Here is a 22,654-nt window from a genome sequence, read left to right on the forward strand (position 1 = left end):
GATAATTCATTTAAATGAATGAACTGGAAGTGTACCAAATTATACAGATCTTTTCACAGGCCCTTAGATGAATTTACAGTTACACAGTTCCACTAATTACAAATTACAGGAGCCTGTAAAATAAACTGTTACTAAATTAGCTACATAACTGTAACAGTAAAATGCTTTGTGCACATTTTTGCATCAGCAGTAATCTAATAGTATATAAGTATAGTAGTGTTTCACTCTTGGGGTCTATTTTACTGTTTCAAGTGCTTTTCTAATTTATACTTTTACTTGTAACTGCATTTTTGTAATGTGGTATTGACAATTTTACTCATGTTAAGGCCATAAATACTTCCTCCACCACTGGTTATTTTTAAGGTATCTGCTGTGGGGTGAAAATACTGAAGTGCTCAAGCCCTACAGCAGACACAGAGATGCAGCCTGTTGACTGGTAGTGGTTATAAATGTTTATTTAGCAGCTCTTCATTCAAAATTGTAAAAGTATAGTGTTTTGAAATATTGGGGGGAGGGTATTGCATTTTTCAATGTCAAGGAGAGTGTTTTTCCATTATCACTGAGTCTTAGAGTCTTACTGGGAGGCCCTTTGAAGCAACTCTGGACTTTGTATCGGAGCAGAGCTACCAACATGTCACTGAGAAAGGATTACTGTATTACTATTCCATAAAAAACAACCCAATAAGAAATTGTGTTTTATTTTCTGAATGAATGTGAACTAGTTTTCAAAGGCACTACTAGACCTTTCAGTCCACAGAAGTAGTGCGATCTCTTTTAGACTGTATATGGACTTTCCCTTTAAATTCAAGAAATCTGCAGCCATCTAAAGTCAGCAGGGCAGATGCACTATTAAATCTGCAGCCTCCTATTGGAGAGGTGCCTGGCTAGAGCTCAGTGCCATTACGCACAGACGTCCACTGTGTTTACTCCGAACTGCTATGGCCACACACACCTCTACAGACATCATCCCTTATAACTGGGCAACACCAGCATAATTCTCTGCACAATGACCCTCCCGGTTATTTCAGCGGTTCAGCAGGTCTATTTCTTACTATTACTGAGTTTTACTGGGGACCCACTGAGGCCCCCTGAAGCGCCTCTGGACTTCATTGGAACAACGGCATTAAATACTTAAATAACAATAATATAACAATGACCAGCTAATGGTCTGCAGCTGAGTAATGAGTCACATCAACAAGAAAATAACTAGAGGCCAGCGCCCTGGGAAAAACCGTCGAAACACGTTGCGTAAAAATGCACATTTACTGAGCAAACACTTGGAAAAAAAAAAAACTAAACGACTGTCGGTGGTAAACATCATTCAGCCTAAGCTAACAGCCCCTGGACATTCAGAGCCCGAGGTATCACTTTTCCCATCCACCGATTACTTTCAAATGACGTCGGACTGAGGGATAAGAGGACGTCAGTGTTCCGGGGTCAACGCAGTGGGGTTAACTTTACTTTCCATCTTTCCCTGCACCTCGCAGCGCCAGCACCTCCTGCAGCTTCCTCTGGAGAGAAAACAACACTGGGTGAGTAGATTCAACTTTGGTTTTGAAGCCACGAAACTGAATGCAAAAATCCAGCCTATGGCGATTCTATAGGTGGCATTAGACTTGTGGTATATACCTGCCCTGGCATATGGCACAAGGAAAACACCTGCAGGTCACTCTGTTTCAACCAGCTGTCTGCTGTAAAACATCTTCAGACCTTACCTGAGATTCTATACCTGTCCTCCTGCTGTGCTATAAAGCCTAAGCAACGCCCTAACATTGTCTCAACGAGTTCATATAGTATTTATTTGGGTTACTATTCCAGGATAATATCAGTGCTCGCCTGAGAGCTTACAGCTCACCTTTGTTTCTGTGCTGCTCTCCACAAGATTTTACTGATAAAATGCTGCTTGTTGAGCTCCCTGTTTCAAATGCAGATCATCACCATTTATATCAGCTCAGACTGTCCCGCATCTGCTCATTTCATTTTCCATCCACAAAGTAAATCCCAGAGCTTCTCTCAAAAAGGGCACATTTGGAAATATCCAACCTGTCTTTATCCATTCTTTGATGTTGGCATATGTTACATCATGTAAGCAAATCTTTTTTGTTCCACTGCTCCACTTCCTTGTAAACTACGTTATTTTGAATAGCATTGTGCTTTATCTCACACAATAAGTGTCACACATTTCAAACCATAAAGCCACTATCCAAATCACTTTTAAAAGGGATCTGTGGATGACCAGTGCAGACAGGAGAAACAAGTGCAACAAGTAAAAACTTCTTAATATGGGCACCTGACTATTGTTTCAAATCAGACTTTACATAATGTGACTGCTGCATGTCCAGCCACCTGGTGCACCTCCCTCTCTGTTTCTGCATCTAACTGAGTTTCTCCATTTCACTGAGCAACATGTCCCCTTTTCTCCGACAGCACAATGACTGAAACGGAAACCAGGAGTCATCAAGCTGCCAAGCAACAAAATGGAAATGCCACGGCAAAAATATCGGAGGTGGATGATGCTTTTGACAACACCTTTAATGATAAAGAGGGTCCCCGACCACCAATAGTGGTGGTGTGGAGAAATGTCATACTGATGTCCCTCTTACATATTGGTGCGCTGTATGGACTGTTTCTCATTCCCTCTGCATCAGTTTTAACTCTCGTATTATGTAAGTATTTGATAAATAATGTTACAGGCTTGGCTTTTTGCAGCATTACTGTTGTTTTTTTTTCTCCTTATAAATTCCTGCAGACCACAGTCAGAATGTGCTGATGTTGTGTGATCATTTCACACTATTGTACATTGTTGTATGCTCCAGATTAGAAATATGTGAATTTTACTTTTCATTTTATTTAGGCAAAACTCAAATTCCTCAACAGCCTCAACTTTGTTTCCTCTCTGACACTGCATTATTTCTCCCATAGACAGGATGCTCTGTCCCAATCCACAGCCCTTGATTCTCAAATCCTGGGTAGCCTTGGCTGAGATTATAATAGAAATACATTCAGCAGTTTTAGTAAAACAGTGTGAGGGCTGCTCCTGCCTTCCCATCTCCCCACATACATGACTTTACTTCCAAAAGAGAGGCCTGAGTATAATGACAAGAACATAATGCACTGACTAAGATATCTGTCCTTTCCACCTCTTTTTCTTCCAGCTGCATTTTTGTACATCTTCACTGCCCTCAGTGTGACTGTTGGAGCACACAGATTATGGAGCCACAGATCCTTTAAGGCTTCCTTTCCGCTGCGAGTCTTGCTCGCTCTTGGTCAATCCATGGCCTTTCAGGTAAAACAGGAAAAAAAAATTCCAATGTATTCCCATTTATTCAGTGGCAGTTTCTACCTGATTTTATAATATCTTGTGCTTGATATTCATCACATTTACTTGTTCCAGCATTTACTACGAAAATTAAAGTGGCACATAACTTATTTGACTTTCAAATAAGTATGTAGACAATGATTTTGGCAAAATATACAATCTGAGTGATTTGCTTTTATTTATTTAGTTTTTTAGCATTTGATCCCTGACGTTAGTCTGATGATGTGAAGCTTTGATGTGTCTTTGGATGCGTCACGTAATCCTCTCGATTTCTGTCTGTCTCTGTGTGCAGAATGACATATACGAGTGGGCGAGGGACCACCGTGTCCATCACAAGTACTCAGAGACAAATGCAGACCCCCACAATGCCAAACGGGGCTTTTTCTTCTCCCACGTTGGCTGGCTGCTCTGTCGCAAGCATCCCATGGTCATTGAAAAGGGCCAAAAAATTGATCTGTCAGACCTGAAGGCAGATAAAGTGGTAATGTTCCAAAGAAGGTGAGCAAACACTAACCAGAGTTTGTCTTTACTGTTTACTGTTGTCTTTTGTTAAATATATAATCATCTGCAGTCACTGGAGGCTATTTACTGAGACTTAGTGGATTTGCAAGCTCTGGTGCTTCATAACTGTTGCACAATAATCTTCTCTTCTCTTGATGGGACATTGTTCATCTACAAAAATCAATATTCCATTTTATCTTTAGTCTATGTATCAACAAAAAATGCTTACACTTAACAAGTCTGCAAAACTGCCAGCAGTTTTCATGTAAATACCCCTGATATCTCAGTCATACCCAATTTGTGTTTGAAGTTACGGAAATAAAACTACTTGGGAAAAGATTATGATTGTGTTGAGAAATGTCAAGAAATAAAAATGTTGACAGTGACTATTTTAGTCTGAGCCAGACCATGAACCCACACCATGAGGTGTCAAAGGCACAACGTTCACAACCTTCACACCTTTACCTCCCAAAGTGATATGTCACGCTACTTCCTGCATTATCACTCGATGTTGCCACTAAATATATTCCTAAAGCAGAATAATTATGCAAATATATGTATTAGTGTAGTAGTACTAGGTTATTTAATAGCTTTGTGTCTCGCACTTTTCCCCTCTGGTCCAAGCTGCACAAGATGTTGTAGGGTCACTATGACCATGTTACCCCCTCAGGACAGATCTATTGACAGCGGATGCTGGGAATGGGCCACATCGTGTCTGTCCGTGTCCACAGACTGGTCATGTGGTCAAATTCTCTTGAGATAATAGTGTTAATATGTTCAGAATTTACCTCATGACAATGTATGATTAAATTTGTGGCCTCCATGGAGCCCTTCACTGTGACATGGGTGCAGATTTGGTTGAGATTACATATTTAAAGTGTGTTGTGGGATAATAAAATGTATTGTGTGACTTTTGTCAGACAAAAACTTGATTCAGCGCCTTTGTTACAGTCAAAGGTTGTTATTTGTTGTTTTGACTAATTGTCAATTGCAAGAGGGTGGGTCTCATGCAATGTGAGCTGGCATGAGGTCATAGAGGAGTGAGAGGAAAAAAAACTGATATAATTTAGTCTCAGGGTTAGTTAGGTTAGTCTAAGTCACAGGCGGTTGAGAATGGGTCTGTGTGAGGTATATTTTGTTATTTTGTTTTAGGTACTACAAGCTGTCCGTGGTGATGCTCTGCTTCGTTATGCCCACATTGGTTCCCTGGTACTTATGGGGTGAATCCTTGGTTGTGGCCTACTTCATCCCTGGGGTCCTGAGATACATTCTGATGCTCCATGGCACCTGGCTGGTCAACAGTGCTGCGCACCTGTGGGGCAACAGGCCGTATGACAAGACAATTAACCCAGCGGAAAACCCACTGGTTTCTCTCGGTGCCGTAGGTAAAGAAAAAGCATGTTCACTATTCATGATACTGTAATCTGTCCTAATGTCCTTATACTGTACTGTCACCTTTTAAGGTAATTTAGTGCATCTTTGGAACTGAGGGATATTTGAATTGAATGAATATTTATATCAGTGGTTAAAAGCTTCTCTTGTTATGTCAGCCACAGTGGCAGTGTAATAGAATTAACATTGTTTGATCTATCAAGCATGTGAGCAAGATTTCCTTTTTGTTGTACTACACCTAACTAAATGCTGTAGAGCTCTTAGAGAAAATTGAAAATTTGTACTGGAAACATGTTACTTGTTCCTAAGCACCCAAAGCAGCTGCAGTAAACACATTATTTAGTAAATGGAGTAGCAAAGACTGTAGCTGCTTGTTCTGGAGACATTTTCACTGTAGCATATTCAGAATGCTCTTACATTGCAATCTGGAATAAAACGCTGAAGCAGCTTTAGAAGAGATTAAAGGCTGAAACTTTGTCAGCAACATAACATTAAAGTTGTGAATTGGGTGTTTTCTGCTGTATTGGTTAATGGATTCATAGCCGTCTTATCAAGCTGTCAAGTCTTTCATGAGGCAGACTCTTAAAACATATCCGCTCATTTTGTGCTGTTACCAACCACTGTCATAATGATTACAAAGACTGCTTAGCAAATCTGATTTTGGTCACTTTTAAGTTACATTAGTTTGCAGTCAACCTTTAAGATTTTAAAATCCAAAAATCGTCACAAAATTATCAGTCACATTCTGCCATTAGCTGTTAATCACTTCTCCATTCTGTGATTCATATCTTCATTCAGGTTATGCCTGTGGACAAACTGTTTTTCCTCTTTTCTCTTTTTCAGGGGAAGGCTTCCACAACTACCATCACACATTCCCCTTTGACTACGCTGCCAGTGAGTTTGGCTGGAAGCTCAATCTCTCCACTGCCTTTATAGATGTCATGTGCTTCCTGGGTTTGGCAAAGGATCGCAAGAGGGTGTCAAAGGAAATGATCGTTGCTCGCAAGCGGCGAACAGGTGACTCAGCCAAAAGTGGCTGAGTCCCACCAGTTTCAAACTCTGTGACTGATGCCAACGTGTAAGATCAAGACAGAATGTAGCAACATGGAAAGCAGCGTTTTGGTGGCGGGATGTTAATACCGATGCTTCTGATTAAATGTTCTTTAGACTAATATTGGATTTAAAGAGCTGTACAATTATTTATATATGGTATGGGTCTCTTAAATTTTGAAGCTTCCTCACTGACTATTAGCCACAGCTAGAAACTTGGGTACATGTACAATGTACATGTACAATCACAGCTCTTTCCACCCTGATGTTAGAACAGTAGAACAACTTAACAAGTCTTTGTGAACCGTGTGTCAAAGTAAGTAATTACAGAATATTTTTTTATTATTAATAGATCTAGTAATAGTCTTTGGCACCTTAAAAACATTACTGAAAGCCTTTATAATAAGTATTCTGTACAGGTGTTGTTTCATTCTACAGGAAGTAGAGGATGATCTTCATATTTATTGTTTATCTTTTTTTATGCCAATGTTCTTCCTTTGAGGTCAGCCTGTAGTTTTACTAAACCTCAAGTCACTCAACTCCTGATTAAGATGTGTTATACTTTGTGACACTTTTACACTCACTGCTCCAATGATCCAAGAGGCTCTTAATGTAAGTCCTCATAGAGCATTAAGTTCTCTGGTGTAACACAATGTATACCTTGAATAAAGACGCACTGTCAGACTTCATCCACCCTCTTCAAGGAGATGAGTCCGGACTGAAACACAGAACCAGATGTCTGGATTCTTAATCTGAAAAGAGAGAATTATTTGCTTTTATTCTGTATTCAGTTGAAATGCATTCAGATATTAGGTCCTCAACGAAGCCAGCGAGGCTGAGGAGGGATGTTTACTGTTTGTGCTGTGCCATATCATTAAAACACATATATCAGGACTCTTTCCCAAATTCCTTGTGAGGCAGGCACACTTATTTAAAAAGATAAAAGGGCAAATGATGGCAATTAATTAGAGCTGAAATTGTCTGTAAGAATCTTTTAAAAAACTGAAATCCCTCATCCATAATGAAACAAGGAATCATAATTTTAACTTTTCTATAAGCAAACGTACATTCTGCTCTGAAACGAGATCCAAACTTGTTATTATTTTGTTGATGATACTCTTGTAATATGGCTGTGCCTCCCGCTCCTGTTTTTGGACATGTACTTGTTGAAATGAGAGCCTTGTGTCCAGGCTGTACTCCTGTCACAACTGATAGGGATCTGTAATGCTGGGCTTATATTTCACAGTGTTGAACAGTGTTGAAAGACTGCTGAATGGGAAACCACCTTATATATATTTGAGATATGGGCATTGTTGTTTAAACACTCCTTGAGCAAAAAGCAAATCATTAGTTTTTGATATCAACGCATCTTTCAATTCCAGGATCAGTGCTCTTGCTCCCTCTGTTGGAGAATGACTTTATGGCAAGTCAAACTATTGGCTCAAGTAGAGCATCATCCTCCTGTGTAAAATCACTAAATAGTGGTGGCACACTTTTGTCCTGCAGCATTTTGGCAGAAAATCTCTGTCAACTTAAGTGACCCTAATTAGCATTATCAAGGTGCTATCATCTTATCAATGTGCCCATTTAAAGATAACTCAGTTCACAGTCCTCAATCTGCAAAAACACAGCTTAACTAAAACTAATGTCACATTTCAGAATTGAGAGTTAAACAAGTCAAGTATATATCCTGCAAAGTTACAGAGTATTTTTCCATGTGAAACACTGTACTTCTGCCACGGCTCAGCATGGAAACACTGCCTGGGGAACCAAAAGAAGGTAGCTTGGTGCTAAAATGATATCCTTGTGATTTGATAAGATAACGTTTTGATAACGTTTTTTTGCAGGATGACAGAGGATTTTGTCCCCCAACATACTTGCATTAAAAACATATTAGGAAAGAGCCAGTTTGAAGAGGAGGAATGATTACTGCAGCCAGAAACTGTTTTCATGTACATAAGGGCAGGTGAGTATTAAGACAGACTGGAAACATGTGAACCTATCCTTTAAACAGCCAAGTTAAATAGTTTACAGTAGACACAAAGGAGAAGGACAAACGTGAGTGCGTTTACATCCGTGCCCCTGGACGGCCTGCTCTACCTCCTGCAGAGAGGGACAGCCCGGTAACAACCTCTGCCCCAATGATGGAGGAGGTTTAGAGCAACCCCAAAGAAAAAGAAGACACTCCAATACAGCAGGCGGCGGTATACACCCTTTAGGATGGTTTACACTCAGGTGATGAAAACAAAGATGAATAATGTTAGAGACGCTCTTCCAAGGAGCGGAGCTGTCTGTCTAAAAAGTCGCAGTATTTGTCACTAGGCGTTTTGTTTTTGTTTTTTTTTTCGAAAATCACAACACATTTTTGAAAAGTCGTTCAAGTGGTCTTCAGGGTTGCCAGATTCTGCGTAAATTTCGCTAAGTTGGTAACACACTGCTGTTAAACCTGCAGCCTGACAGAGAGAGGGAGAGGATGCCAGCAGCAGAGGAATTACATGGTGGGTTTTAATCTCAAACATACACCACATAACGTTACAGTGTTTTCGGTGGGTTGTAGCTGACTACAAAGAGGAATAAGCTAAGCTAAGCTAATCACGTAGCACTCTGCACTATCTTTAGCGTTAGCAGAAGTAGCTAGCCGGGGAGTTGGTCACAGACCGTTTCCCTGTCTACAAGTGTTTCCCCTTTATCATCAATAAACCACATCCACAACCTCAGCCAGTCGTCTTTTTAGATGGCTGACCTGACTTAACCTTAGCGTAACCCCTGCTACACCTTAACATCACCTCAGCGCCAGTTATTTACCCGTGTATTAGCATATATTCGGGTCACTGGGGTCAGGTTAGCTTTAAAATATAACTATCCGGCGATGTTTGAAAAAAACAAAAAAACAAAACATGGGCATTTACAAACGTACTGTTTCCAGTAGTATGTTCAGAGTTGCTTCTTACCATCTGGAAGAACAAATATTCAGTCGGCTGCCGACAGTAAACACTTTTAACCTGTTCCCCATGTTGCGACTGCGCTACTCATCCAAGTGGTCGCCTGCCTGGAAACTGGCTCAACTTGTATTTTATACCCTTTCTTTTCTGCATTTTTAATTGTATAATTATTATTTTATCTTATAAATTAACAATTTTCTTCTCTATTAGGTATTGTTTATTATTGTATCTTGCTTTATTCGTTGGCTCTGCTAATTATCCTCTGGCGTTTCCCCTTCATTACTGTCCTGGTTGTGTGTTATATTTTGTCTGTTTACTGAATAAAGTCTTACAAAAAAAAAAAAAAATAAAAAAAAAGATTTCTACTTAAATTCAGGTCAAAGGGGATAAAATTCGACTGATGTATCGGCTGATATTTGTAGTAGTACAATGAATAAACAGATACCTGAAATCACACTTGCTATTGTAGTTAGAGTTGCTCGCCTTGTCTTGTGCAGACATGAAGGAGGCAGTAAAATAACCGTAGTCAGACTCATATGACACCGTGAGCATCTTGAGACCAGTGGTTATGGTGCAGAAACATATGGGAAACCTTGTGATAAATGATTCGCTTCACTTCTGTATTTCAGGCACCAACAAACTTGTGGACAGCATCTGTAGGCTTTCTCCAGATCTCTTAGCTGAAGCAGTGAGTATATGTTATCTCACATTGTGTATATATCCCCATATATGCCAAAAGCAAGTTACATTTTTACAAAAAAGTATACAGCACACTCCTTGATGAATAGTTAAGTGTGTCATTATAGATGTGCAGCGTAAACCCCCACAGGTCACATGTCATGTTGTTATTATTGACCACGAGTATTTGTTTGATTACCACAGGCACACTTACTTCCTGCTTCTTCACCCGTCAACTTTTTAAACATTTGCTGCAGGATGAAGTTCATGTAGAGTAAATCTCTCAGTGTGCTAAATACAATGTAATAGTGTTCATTAACAGGCTATTGCCAGCCATGCGCTGCACAAGTCGCATAGGATGTGGTGTTGTTGCCATAGAGGTTGTGCTGTAGTTCTGATAACTAATCTTATAATCTCCACAGTGTCAGCACATTCTGACTTATCTTCAAGGGCAGGCCAGAGGAGTAGATTCAGCTGAAATTTCTGATGTGAGTCAATATTTCCTTAAATTTTTTTTTAACTTATAGTAACCCATCTTTCCAAGTTCCTCTTTCATTACTTGTTTTTGTTTTTTTTTTTCCTTCTGGTCAGAGGTTTCAGAGAGCTGGAGTCAGACTTGATCATGAAGCTCTGCAGAACATGATCAGATTTCTTTTGTTAACATTCAGGTACCTTTCATCTTATTTTTTTTCCCCACTGCAGTTTGTTATTTTGACAAATGTTGCACACATTTATTTCTTATTTAGCATGTCAAAAGGTAAAAGTCACACATAAACAACACTTTGTTGTACTGTAAGCAGTGATAGTTAACATTTGTATCGCCAGGTCAGCTGGGAAGAACAACCTCTCCGGGGACGACCTCGTTTCGAGGCTGGAAGAAGGCAGTAACAAGTGGTCCAAAGCTTCCCTTCAGGTGTTGCACAGGCTGTGGAGTGAACGTGGTGCATTAGTCCATGCTCAGCAGCAGGTCCAGGCCATGTGCAGCATCGGCCAGGTTTGTCCACATTTAACTCAGTAAAGAAGTTATTTATTTTCAAATGTTCTCTGATGACCTGATGCAGAATTTGTCTGTTTTCAAGCCTTGTTTGTTTTGCTGTACCTGTCTAGTTAGTGGACATGCAGTGGAAGCTCGGCATGGCGGTGAGCTCTGACACCTGCCGATCTCTTAACTCCCCATATGTGTCTCTGATGCTGAAGATCGTTGAGCCCTCTGGACAGATTTGTCAGAGGTCTTTTGAGATGACCATTCCACAGTTCCAGGTCCGTATTTATTGATGTGAATGTAGTTTGGCTGGTGTAATTCATTACTGGCTTGATTTTGAGATTTTTCTTTTTTGTTTGTTTTTTTTCTTCTGCAGAATTTTCACAAGCAGTTCAAGGAGGTGGCAGCTGTTATGGAGACTGTATGATGGCTGCAAGCACATCTCAGTGCTTGTCCCAATTACGCCACAGTTTACATGTAACCACTGGAAGAACAGCTTGATCCAAGTGTTTGTCTGGCGGCTGTCTCAGAATGTGGATATGAATTACTGCAAATGTCAGCTGTCAGTTTTGCACTTCAGTTTTTCAGTTTCAGTTTTAAATGATTTACTCCAGCTGTTAAAATAGCTGAAAATGCCTGTCGTCACTTTGAATGCCAAAATCAAATCATTGTACGTCTTCCCATTAACTTATTCAGATATCATGAATTTACATGTAGTGTATACCTACTCAGCTAGTACTACAAAACCCTGACTAATATTCTAATTGAACTACATTTGTTCATTTGTTACGGAAGGTCAAACATTGATATGGTTTAGATTAAAAGCAGTTTTTTTTCTACCTAAAAATACATTTCCACAGTAAAAAGAACAACTGCTGCTAACATCACTGTTTTGTTTTTTTTTTAATCTAGTGTAAGACATTGTGATTAGCCTACCATACAACATCCTGTTTACTATATAATTTCAGAAAGTGTTTTCATATCTACTTTGCAGTACAGTTATCTGGTTGAAAAGCTTGTGAAATAATATGGTCCATGTGAACTTATCACAGTCCTTGTGCTTTCTTCTTTCTGCTAATGTCTGAAGCCTCTTGCTGTTTGTGTTGTCCATGGTTACAGTTAAATACTTACTGTGTTTCTCAGTTGGTCTTTTACTTTTTCTTGTCCTGTCGACACTTTGATGTGATGCAACAGTGATGCAATTAATGATTATCAAACGTGAACCTCACAACTTCACATCTCACAGGAAATCAAAGCAATACACTAAATCAACTGAAATTAGTGAATTGGTATTATCACTAATTGTTAGTAATAGATGGTAGTAATCAGATGGTAAACAGTGACACTAATTTATTACTTATAATAAATCACTGTTTTTACCATCTGATTACTCTGTATATGCATTATCCTCAGAGAAATGATTTTGAGGTACTCTTGGACAGATGTGTATCCTAGCAGTAGTTCCTGATGTGAAGTCTCTGATCTCTAGGGGTTCTGGTGGGGGAGTCCAGAGGGACTGCAGCAACTCAGGGATGCTTTAATTATCCCTTGTGTATTTTAGATTTCATTAATTTCCACTCTCACTGCGATGCATTGTAGACAGTTGATTGAATATGATGTCAACACTCAAAAAACAAAATACAACATATAGGATTTAGTAGAATATGGGTCTGGAGCCTAGTGTTTGTCTATTTGGTATCCTGCCCTGCATTATGAAAATCCTCTACAGTAAAAATATTCATAACATTCACAATCTTTAACAGAAGCGTGGGCTTTGGTGGGTTGCAGAGCTCTGGTGGCTACGACCTCAGTGATGAGGTTATATATGGCAAAGCTACTATTTTTGGGATAGGTGGATTTATGGCAGGGGGTGCATGGAAGTCCTCTGGTGCATGATGCATATCAGATGTGATCACAGCTGTCCAGAACTGTGATTCAGCACAGCCTGCGTGTAAACAGTAAGTTGTGAGCTGCTTAAGTTAAATATTGCATATGATCATGGTGGTGCCAACATAGAGAGAGAGGCGGAGCGTCGTCCCGTCACGTTTCACAGAGCGGCTCTGCCCTGCCCACTCCCCCAGCACATGGGACGGTCGGGCGGGTCGTCAGCGCGGACAGCCGCTCCGCCTCCAAGGCGTTGTGGAAGAAAGGATCACCCGCTGTGGGGAGGTTACAGTTGAAGGCGATAAACAAGCATCAATGTGTGTATTTTAGAGACCGCCGAGAAAGAAAACCGCGGCCGTGCCAGCCAAGCGCAAATGAGACGGGACTTCAGGGCTGGGACTGAGGACATGCGTCGCCCTGCTCTGCGCTCAGGAGCGACGTCAAAGAAATCAGATTTCTCTGCGACTTGTGTGTTTACACAGGAGCCATCCAAAGCCACGTTTCAGCACGCAAGCCTGGCTGGGACAGTACAGTACAGGACTGTTTAGCGTTTGACTCCCTGCCCATGCAAACAGTGGAGGAGCAGAGCAGGGGAGCAAACTACAAATACACAACCATATAAGTGAAGTGGCTTGAAATCCTCGCAGGGAAACGGTCCACCGGAGAGATTTTGGAGAGGGTTTGGATAACATGGGGCGCTGCAGCTGATCCACAGGGCGAGCACATGTTGTGCGTGTAGCTAATAGCTTCGCTGTGTGAACTTTCACTGTGGATGTGGACATGGAAACTGTCGCAAACTAACCACAAGTACGCCCCGACCGCGGTTGCAGGGAATGGTACATCGCTTTTGTTCTTTAAAGTAGTCTCTAATCCCACAAAAGCTGTCAGCGAGCCTGGGCCGAAAGTCTGCCGGGTCGACATGGAGAGCCAGGATGAGAAGGAGAGCAACCCTCCGAAGTCAGACGGGAGGTTCGCCCTGACTTACATCGGCTGGTCCTCGCTGGACAGGCGGACCACCCTGCCCATGCTGCCGTGGCTGGTGGCTGAGATCCGCAGGAGGAGCGAGAGGGGCGACTGCGGCCCCGCGGTGCAGCCGAGGGAAGTTCAGCTGGTCCTCAACCCCCCCTTCGTCCGATGCGTCCCCTCCAGCAGCAACAACTCCTCAGTCTTCATATTCGAGCACAAAGCACAGCTCATCTCCCGCTTCATCCACAACAGCAATGACCTCACCTATTTTGCCTACCTGCTGCGGGGTCAGCCTGACAACCCCGAGTCCGAGATGTCCTGTCACGTCTTCAAGGCCTGCGACCCCAACCAGGTAGGCCTGCTCAAGTGCCAGAAATACCCCGACAACGGTGCCAGCAGCAATAAGGGAATGCGCCTCACACCAAGGACGACAGACTGAGAAAATAAGGGCATCAACTCTAAAAATGAATATTATTTCTGAGTTATTATAAAGCCAATGTGAGGTTGTCATAACCTCTCATGTGCTGCTCAAATGTCCAGTTTGCCTATATAATGTTTATTGGCTTTTTGGGGATAATTTCTAAGGGTTTTCAAATTTAAAAGTCTTATTTATAAGGCCCATAGATAAGATTTGTGATGAGCTGAGTCTTGCTTTTACACAAAACACAAAACAAAGGAATGTCCTGCAAAGCCTGAATTGAAAATCTTCTTGAGGTGACAAGTATGTCATTTAATCTCAAACACGCAGTAGATTAGTCAACAGCCCAAACATGTTTGTGTTGGTATTAAGTATTTAGGCCAGCAGTCGGTGAGGATGATCAACTGAGCACCCTGGATTTTTGGCAAAGTTAATCCACCTCTGTGATTTTCCTCTCAAGGGGGTCACACATCTCTCTGGTGCCTATGGTGTGATAACAACAACAGCTGTATAGGCACAATATCGAGTCAGCACATTTACATGCTGATCAGCATGCCACTCTTGAGTAATAAACCGAAATGTGGTAAAGAGGCAAAAATCAGGAACGTGGGAGTCAGTGTCCGAAAATCAATGTGCAGTCATGTTTTTTTTGGTCTTTGCTGAGATGCAGTTTAGGTCATACTGTACAGTCTGTGTTAGACTCTGTGCTCAAGAGCTCAGCCCAGCGGCACTGATGTGTAACCTCTGTGTGAGAGTTTGTGGTAGTGAAGTTTTCTAATGTAAACACATGAATCATGAGGTTTGGGGTTGTGCCTACGTGATTGGTAACGTGTTTTAATACAAGCTGTTACACTTGTTCATGCTGTTCTTGTTTCCGCAGTGAACCAGGAAACCTTCACAAATAATGTTCACAAACAGATATCATGTGTTATGCACACATTTTGCATCAATCTCAAATATGCCTGCGTTGTATCATGTTTCCTGTGGCATGTGCGGGGCCTGAGCAGTCCTGCAAGTCAAAACCGAGAGGAGAGGACGCAACAAGTTCAAGGCAGATGGGCTTTCAAGGTGTCTGGCCTCTCTACTTTGATCCCAGTGTTCGCAGCAGGCAGAAAGGCATCTTGAACATACCTCGTTCAGCGTTATTATGCAACAAAAACTGGTTTGGCAGCCAGCAAGCAAGGAACATGTGCATGGTGGACCATGTTGAATGCTTGGGTTATTCTAGCAGTGCACTGCAGGCATACACAAAACTCTGCTGAAGTCGTTGTTGATGATTTGATTATTTGCCAGTTTATAATGCAGGGATTCTTATTGTGCTACTGCTGATTTTCTATTCATCCCAGCCGAGTTTCAAGACATGATGAATTATTGCTTTATTTTGGGGCGACAGGCATTTTTTCATGTCTATTATTAGCTGTGGACATGTCGCTGGTACATTGTGCAAACCCTGGGGCGAGATGCCTGGCCTTTATCAATATGATGTGAAAGGTTAAAAAAAAGACACACATGACATGTTCAAGAGTAGAGAAGCTTAGTTGGCTCAAGTACAGTTTATTTGATCTTGTGTGCATGGAAGTAAATGTTTTTAAATTAACTTGAAGAAATGCTAACAAAGCAAAGTGTATACGTAGACACGGATGTGCGTTCCTTTGTTTTGAAAAGCCGGGCACCGAAGATCAAGTTTGACTTCCTCAGCTTGAAATACATCTTCAGTCCTCCTTTCTGTTTTGACCGTTTTTGATCCAGCTGTAATTTGTTATGCATAAAGTGTGGCCATTTTTCAGTTTAAGAGTCAGCTATAAATGGACTCTTGATTGGTGTATCCATGACAACAGGCTGTGCACAACGTTTTGCTGGAATAATATCACACAGTGAGTTAAACAAACACTGTTGTTTATAGTTTAATTGCATGAGTATGGGATACTCATTTACATCCTCAGTGACACTCTCATGGCAGCAGGTACAAATTTAACTCGGGCCCAACTCCACTCAGTTTTGCGATTGTCGAGCCGGTAACACACAGTCTGATCCCACGCAGTGCGAACCACAAGCCTGTGTGTGTTTTTCCACCTCTGCTATGACTTGGAACTTGGACCACAGCGGACTCTCACACTGGGTGACCCTCTGCTGACTTTCGAGTGCCGTTCATCCTTCAGTGGCATGTAGTGACAGTGGGACACGCTCATGAGCCAAGTCAGGCCAAGAGTGATGTACTTGACTGTCTAAGTCAGAGTTTGGGAAACATTTATGTTCTTTAAAGCCAAGGCGGGGCGAGCGGTCATTACTGTCTCCCTACCAGCTTTTCAGTAGGTCATATGGATATTTTTTTTGTTCATCTGCATTATCATAAAACACACAAATGGCTTTTTCCATCCCCTGCCAATGCATGGTGTTGACAAGCTTGTTCCTTGTCACACGTGCGCTAACTTTTGGCAGGTGATGTGGCTCGGTCCCTATCTGTTAACATGATCACATTTCTTGCTAAACAAGACAGGAAAGACTATGGATTCTTATCAGGTTGTCATGATAGACTCTGACAGAGTGTCGTCGGCCTTAACAGCAAATGGAATATTGTTCCACGTCACGTCCAAGCAAGGACACAATGACTGCTTGGAAACACTGGCCGCATTTGCTTCCACATTATAACGAAACACTGTGAAAGTGAATGATTTCCATTATTTGCAGTACAGTGCAAATATAGTGCAGTGGCTTGCCAGTGCATATCACAGGATTAAGTAAGTTCCTGGTTAGACTTTAAGCAAAATATGAGGCTAAACTTGTACTAACAGAGAACTGGCTCTGTAATAAAACATGATACAGATGCACACCAAGGAAAAATCACATGTTATTCAATGCAAAAAAAAAAAAAAAGTGTACAGAGGGAAAGGAAAAGCCAGTTTGTTTCACTGCTGCCTGCACACTATGATTTCCAGCTATGATACGAGCTCCCGCCCCACGTTAAAGTGACACAAGATCCTTTGTCTTGCTTTGTTTTAAGTTGAGACATAAACTTTGTGAAACTGAGGCACACAGTTTGCTTTCAGGCACATGGAAAAGCACTGGGAGGGCAGAAGCTGTGGTGAGGTTTAGATACAAACAACAGTAAAGTGCTTGAATCAATCCAAGCACACAAATACAGTTTTGTGTACCAAAGCAACAGTATTTATATTGAAGTTTTAATAATAAGCAACTTTTTTTTCAGTTGCTCATGTTTCATAGTTTCTGACTCAGTCCTTTTTATCTGGTTGAAATCTGACATTTGAAGTTTGTACAAATGATGTTCAGCTGTATATTTGAACTCTTTGTCTTTTTATTCATTTTGAGTAACTCCGCAAGAACTTATATTGATTGCTTTTAACTTGAAAAGTGTGTAATCTTGTGTTGCTACTGGTCTGACATGCAGACTTATCTTCCATTTCTCTGTCTCTGTTTTCATCCTTATCTTCTATTGACACAGCGATAACCTGTGTGACTCTAAAAGAGGTCTAATTAGGCCTAGGCGCAGATCCTGTGGCCGAGTGTGTTGGGTCCTCACCCAGAACTCTGTGCCAGCGACCGTTTGACCAGATGTTATTATGGCCTATTGTAGGGAGGTTTGACATGAGCCATGCACTCAGAGTGCTCAGGACTCTATCAGCTCAGAGAGGACAATCCTTGTGTTTGTTTTCTCCTAAGCTCTAAAGCTGTGCTTGGCTGCTGGTGTTTATGTAGACCGGCCTTGGATCACAACCAGCGTGGCTGATATGATTTTATAAAGCCAAGCAACGATAGTTGAAAATCGGACATAAAAACCAGCATGAAGAACCGTTGGAGTGGGAGGATATGTTTGAATATGTTCAAACACACATGGCTTGCCTTTACTCTCTGATGGGGCTCTGCCTGTCTGTGCCTGTCTCCACCCAAGGAATGAGCACCTCTACTGGCTCTGTATTGGGTAGACTACAAATAATTAATCAGATCAAATGGCGCTGTGGCGTCATCTTACTCATGTATAATCCAGCAGTTTCTTTAAATGTTAAGACAGTGCTGTCATTTTTTCCTCTGTGATAACGTGGTGCAGGACACAGCTGTGATTCTCAGCCTCTGGGGCCTCTGAATTATCTCGACCTTGTAGTGTCAACATTGGCTTTTGCCAATGCAGGACTGCCCTTTACTCCACAAAGCTAATGTGTTTATACACTTGGTAAATGACATGTTTCAGGTTATTTTGTGCCTATATTTGTGTGCAAACATTTGCTTTGACAGCTTGAAGTCTGCCGAATCTCATAAAGAATCTTTGAAAGTTCCTTAAAAATGAGACAGCGAACACTTAGAAAATCAATCGCGCAGGTCAGAGGTTTGTTAGAGTGAAAAGAAGGTTTGAGTATGTATGAGCAAGAACCCACCACCCCCATCACCTGCCTTCTTCATCTTAATGCAGTCCTCTGGCAGCAGCCCTGCACGGCCCAGCCCTTGGGAAGGCAGGGACTTGGAAAATGGGGCTTTAAAATAGCTCGTGTTGCCACAGCAGCAATATGGCGGACGAGTATTTCATCTCTGTGTCTCATACATGAACAGATGTCTGTGAAGAGCAGGGCCAGACCGTGTCAGGATGTTGTATTTTCTTCCCAAGCTTTCCTTTCCTGTTTGTCTGCCCTCTCGCTTCTATGCGGTGCTGGTCACACCTCTGAAGTATAATGTTACATAACTTCCCTCGCTAGTCTACATTATAAATATATTTGCTCAACAGTCAGTGTGCTGCTCTTATCGGACACCATAGGAGATGTGTGCAGTGTGTGGAGCCACTGTTTGCTTTCGCGCTCATTGTTGTCTTAAACACAGGATTTGGCTGACCCTGGCTGTGGCCCTGGTTCTAGGCACTCTTGCTTTTCAGAGAGCAGTCTGCCAAAATTTAAGCTCAGCAATGATTCATTTCTCTTCCCCCCTCACTCTCAATTGCAAAAGTGTCTCAAGACTGAATTGGCTTCACATTCTCAAGCATTGCTTAAGAATTTGCTTATATTTTCTGTCTTGACTTTTGTTTGTTTGTTGTTTGTTTTTTTTTCTTCATAAAGTCAAGTTACCGTAAAGGCACATTCACTTCTTCGATGGCGCTGGCTGATCCTGCAGGTGTTGGACAAGTTGCATGTGTCTGACACGGTGGAGCCGAAACAGGCTTAGCGACCTTCAAGTCTCTGATTTCTTCCTTTTGTCTTCTGTCCCACAGAGTGTGGGTGTTCCCTGGCTGCGTGCCCTGTTGTGACTCCATTGTGGTGTTTAGTCTGTCTCCATTGTTGACTAGCTTATGCTAGTTCAAACATTCTGCTGTTTTTTTTTTTTTTTTTTTTTTTTTTTTTTTTACATTTAAGATACAACTTGAAGTCGGGCTATGTAATTAGTTTGTCCCGAGTCAACTGGAAATGCCATGTGGACACGTTTGCTTGTTGACTGTCTACTTCTGTCCAAGACACATGTACCGATATGATGGCACTACTTTATATGTGGGGGATCAGTCCCGGTTGGCAGCAGGACATTTTATTTGTGCTTTTTACTTGAACTTTTCTAGGTAATAAAGTTGTTTCTATTAATGTTAATTTGCCTACCTCAGTTGTGTTGAGTTATGGGATTCTCGTGCTTTTCAGTTAGAGGATGAACTGCAGAGAAAATGTCCCCTGGTATTTGCTTCCACCTCCCTTCCCCGTCTCTTTTGTTATGATTTTCCTGGTTAAAGTCTTCCTATTCATCATATCCCTTCGTTCCTCTCTCCTTTCTTACAGGTCCCTGAGGTGATCAGCAGTATTCGCCAAGTGTCCAAATCAGCCCTAAAGGAAGACACCAAGCCCAAACAGGAAGCTGACGAGGCCTTCTACAACTCCCAGAAATTTGAAGTGCTTTACTGTGGCAAGGTAGGAATCTGTGCATGCACTTCAGATATATGGTTGTATTTTCCTTTAAAGGTCATTGAATGAATACCGTTGGATTAAAAAAAAAAAAAAAAATTCCAGGTGACAGTTGGGCACAAGAAGGCTCCATCCACCCTCATTGATGATTGCATCGATAAATTTCGCCAGCATGAGGTGGAACGCAAGCGCCTGCGCCTGCTGAACGGCCAGCGAGGGTCCATGGAGAGCGCCCCTGTCGAGTTCCTCATCGGGGAAGAAGGAGACCCACTCTCCTCTGTTCTGAATGAGAATGTGGAAGACCCAGAAGTTCCTGGAGTGGAAGACGTGATCAGAGGTGGAGGTAAAGGCAATAACAGAAAACCAAAACTGAATCAGATTAACTGATTAGCAGATTAGCTACTGGAAATTCTTTCATTTTACACACAGGTAGACAAAAGAGGCTGTGAAAAAATAAAATGAGTGTGTGCCAGCAACATGAATCACTCAGGTGTATCTGTGTCTGACACACCGGTAAAGGCCTCTCCAGCAGCGCCAGTCAAAGCAGCCTGCGAGGAGCCTTCCCAGAGTGCATCCTGGAGGACTCTGGATTTGAGGAGCCTCAGGAATTTCGCACGCGCTGCAGCAGCCTGGCAGGGAGTCTGCAAAAGAAGCCCGGGGAGGGCATCATCAAGGCACCCACACGCCGCAGGCACGCCAGCGCACCGAACCACGTTCAGCCGTCTGATGCAGACAAGAACCGCACCATGCTCTTTCAGGTACAGGAAGTTTAATAAAGAGAAACATTTCCTCGAAAGGTGGCGATGTGCTGCAGCTTTGCTGATGTCTTGGTTTCAGAATGTGCACAGCGCCTTATCTCCGAGTCCAGCTGACTGCAGACTCTCAGGCCGTTGACATTGAGAAGATTTATCGTCGCAGCAATGTTCTCTAATTACAACCTGTGGCTTAGTATGCTTTCAAGTGCCCATCCTGGACTGAGGGATCTATTATATTTGAATTACAGTCATTTGTAGTGAACTTAAAAGAATGAGTACTATGTGTGATTGTGGTGTAGCTGAACAACATACAATTTACAGTTGAACTTTCATTCTCTTTGGACTGACTCCAAAATTGAAGCGTGTATTAGGTTTATAGGCAGCAGTTTGACTGTACTCCTTTGCCAATAAGATGGACGTGTTTTTTTTCATTACTGCCAAGTCATAACTTGTCTTGAAGAACTTGATCCCACCTGTAACACCAGAAAACCAAATGCTTGCTAGCCTCAGCGCGCTGTCGCTGAAACCCTCCCTTCATGGTGGCTTAGTTTGCTTGCTCGGTTCAGCCTCTGAGCCTCTCGTCAGAGCAAATCATTTTTATGTGCACGTGGCTGGTAGTTAGACTGTACCGACCAGCTCGCCCCCCCCCGTGTTACTGCTTCAGTTAAAGAGGCTGTAACTCCTGAGCAGAATTTGTGACCGCGGCGCTGCTCCTGTGCAAACGTATGGTGGGCGCTTTATGAAAAGCATGTGGACTGCGGAGCGAGCCAGCTGCCATTCCTCACACACCATGCCCATCTCCTCATGAAGCTAATTTTAAAAACTGGAGCACAACGCTCAATATGATCCTCTACGTAGCAGTCAATTATGGGAAAAATCATTGGTGCGGACTTATTGACCTTGAATTTGAGTGAGTGTGTTTATGTCATTGAACGGGTCTCAGAATAGTCCTAGTTGTTGTGATGAGATACTGGACACTGCTGTCCTCTTTGCCTAAAGTTATATCCATGATCTACAAACTGTATGAACATGTTGTTTTTTTTTTTTTTGTGTGTGTCTGGCCAAAATACACTTTCCCAGGTGGGGCGTTTTGAAGTAAATCTCATAAGTCCAGACAGTAAAACAGTGGTGCTGGAGAAGAACTTCAAAGATATCTCATCCTGCTGTCAGGTTGGTTTATTTTTACTCTCTGTATTTACACTAAAAGCCTCTCTCTCGTGTCTCTGCTGCAGCCCTTGTCAGGGGATAAGCTCGGACTAATTTCATGCATTTCTTTCCCAGACATCTAATGCATGAGTGCCTGTCCTTTACAGTACAGCAGGCTTTTTATGTTCGATCCTTAATTTGATGGCAAATGACATCTTTATCAGTGATGCAGAAATCTGTTGCTGCCTGATGCAGTCCCGTTCCTTTGAATGGACGTCCTGCATAAAGAAAATGTTGTGTATCGTAAAAGCAAAGCAGCCCTTTCACTAATTAAATGAAAACTGGAAATGGAGAATGCTAAGAGCCATTATGGTGTCGGTGACGTGCCATTCTTATTTTCAGTTTCATCATTTGTGAAGCTGGGCTGAATACAAAGGTACAAAAGTGTGGTCTTCCCATGGTGTGATTTATTCTAGTTTCCTGTTTGTCTTGACTTTGACACAGGGCATCAAGCAGACCGACCATTTTGGTTTCATCTGTCGGGACCAATCAGAGTCTGGTCCCAGTCAGTATTGTTGCTACGTTTTCCAGTGTGCCAGTGAGTCCCTGGTGAGTCACTCAAAAGATGTGAATGAGAATCGCCTCAGCTTCTTCTCTTAACCTGATATTTTCATGTGAATCTTTACTAAAAATCTCTGTGTTGTGTTTTGTGCGTGTGTTTGTGTGTGTGTCTTGCCCC

The 22,654-nt window shown here is 42.0% G+C and overlaps 3 protein-coding genes and 1 long non-coding RNA gene across 9 annotated transcripts in view; 3 read left to right on the forward strand and 1 right to left on the reverse strand.

Moving 5' to 3' along the window:
* The first annotated feature begins 179 nt into the window (after positions 1-179).
* Positions 180-7,168, forward strand: LOC139622101 (acyl-CoA desaturase-like). The gene is made up of 6 exons (XM_071479234.1): positions 180-1,532; positions 2,428-2,666; positions 3,156-3,286; positions 3,612-3,817; positions 4,973-5,205; positions 6,056-7,168. The coding sequence occupies exons 2-6, from the start codon at positions 2,432-2,434 to the stop codon at positions 6,250-6,252; spliced, it is 1,002 nt and encodes a 333-aa protein (XP_071335335.1). The 5' UTR covers positions 180-1,532; positions 2,428-2,431; the 3' UTR covers positions 6,253-7,168.
* Positions 3,644-9,786, reverse strand: LOC139622117 (uncharacterized). Of its 2 annotated transcripts, XR_011691154.1 has the most exons (4): positions 9,214-9,786; positions 6,923-7,014; positions 5,018-5,132; positions 3,644-3,782 (listed from the first exon to the last, which is right to left on the reverse strand). It is a non-coding gene; the product is annotated as an uncharacterized lncRNA (long non-coding RNA). The 2 variants fall into 2 exon arrangements; XR_011691152.1 differs by lacking the exon at positions 3,644-3,782 and having other exon boundaries at positions 5,008-5,132; positions 9,214-9,781.
* commd6 (COMM domain containing 6) lies at positions 8,488-12,006 on the forward strand. 2 transcript variants are annotated; one of them, XM_071479246.1, is made up of 7 exons: positions 8,488-8,760; positions 9,834-9,892; positions 10,305-10,370; positions 10,474-10,550; positions 10,708-10,876; positions 10,990-11,142; positions 11,241-12,006. In XM_071479246.1, exons 1-7 carry the CDS (start codon positions 8,736-8,738, stop codon positions 11,289-11,291), a joined length of 600 nt encoding a protein of 199 aa, XP_071335347.1. In that variant the 5' UTR covers positions 8,488-8,735; the 3' UTR covers positions 11,292-12,006. The 2 variants fall into 2 exon arrangements, with proteins under 2 accessions (XP_071335347.1, XP_071335357.1); XM_071479256.1 differs by lacking the exons at positions 8,488-8,760; positions 10,474-10,550.
* A 928-nt stretch (positions 12,007-12,934) lies between these two features.
* tbc1d4 (TBC1 domain family, member 4) overlaps positions 12,935-22,654 on the forward strand; it is a 28,271-nt gene continuing 18,551 nt past the window's right edge. Inside the window, exons 1-6 of one of the 4 annotated variants that reach the window (XM_071479156.1) lie at positions 12,935-14,066; positions 19,892-20,020; positions 20,120-20,357; positions 20,534-20,772; positions 21,850-21,939; positions 22,420-22,524. In XM_071479156.1, the coding sequence (XP_071335257.1) occupies positions 13,521-14,066; positions 19,892-20,020; positions 20,120-20,357; positions 20,534-20,772; positions 21,850-21,939; positions 22,420-22,524 (1,347 nt within the window). In that variant the 5' untranslated portion in view covers positions 12,935-13,520. The remainder of the gene's footprint in view (positions 14,067-19,891; positions 20,021-20,119; positions 20,358-20,533; positions 20,773-21,849; positions 21,940-22,419; positions 22,525-22,654) is intronic. The other 3 variants (XM_071479164.1, XM_071479173.1, XM_071479183.1) reach the window with 3 other exon arrangements.

This window comes from Trachinotus anak, unplaced genomic scaffold (assembly GCF_046630095.1).
Source record: "Trachinotus anak isolate AG129_WGS33_773 ecotype Australia unplaced genomic scaffold, CSIRO_AGI_Tana_v1 ptg000001l, whole genome shotgun sequence".
NCBI lineage: Eukaryota > Metazoa > Chordata > Actinopteri > Carangiformes > Carangidae > Trachinotus > Trachinotus anak.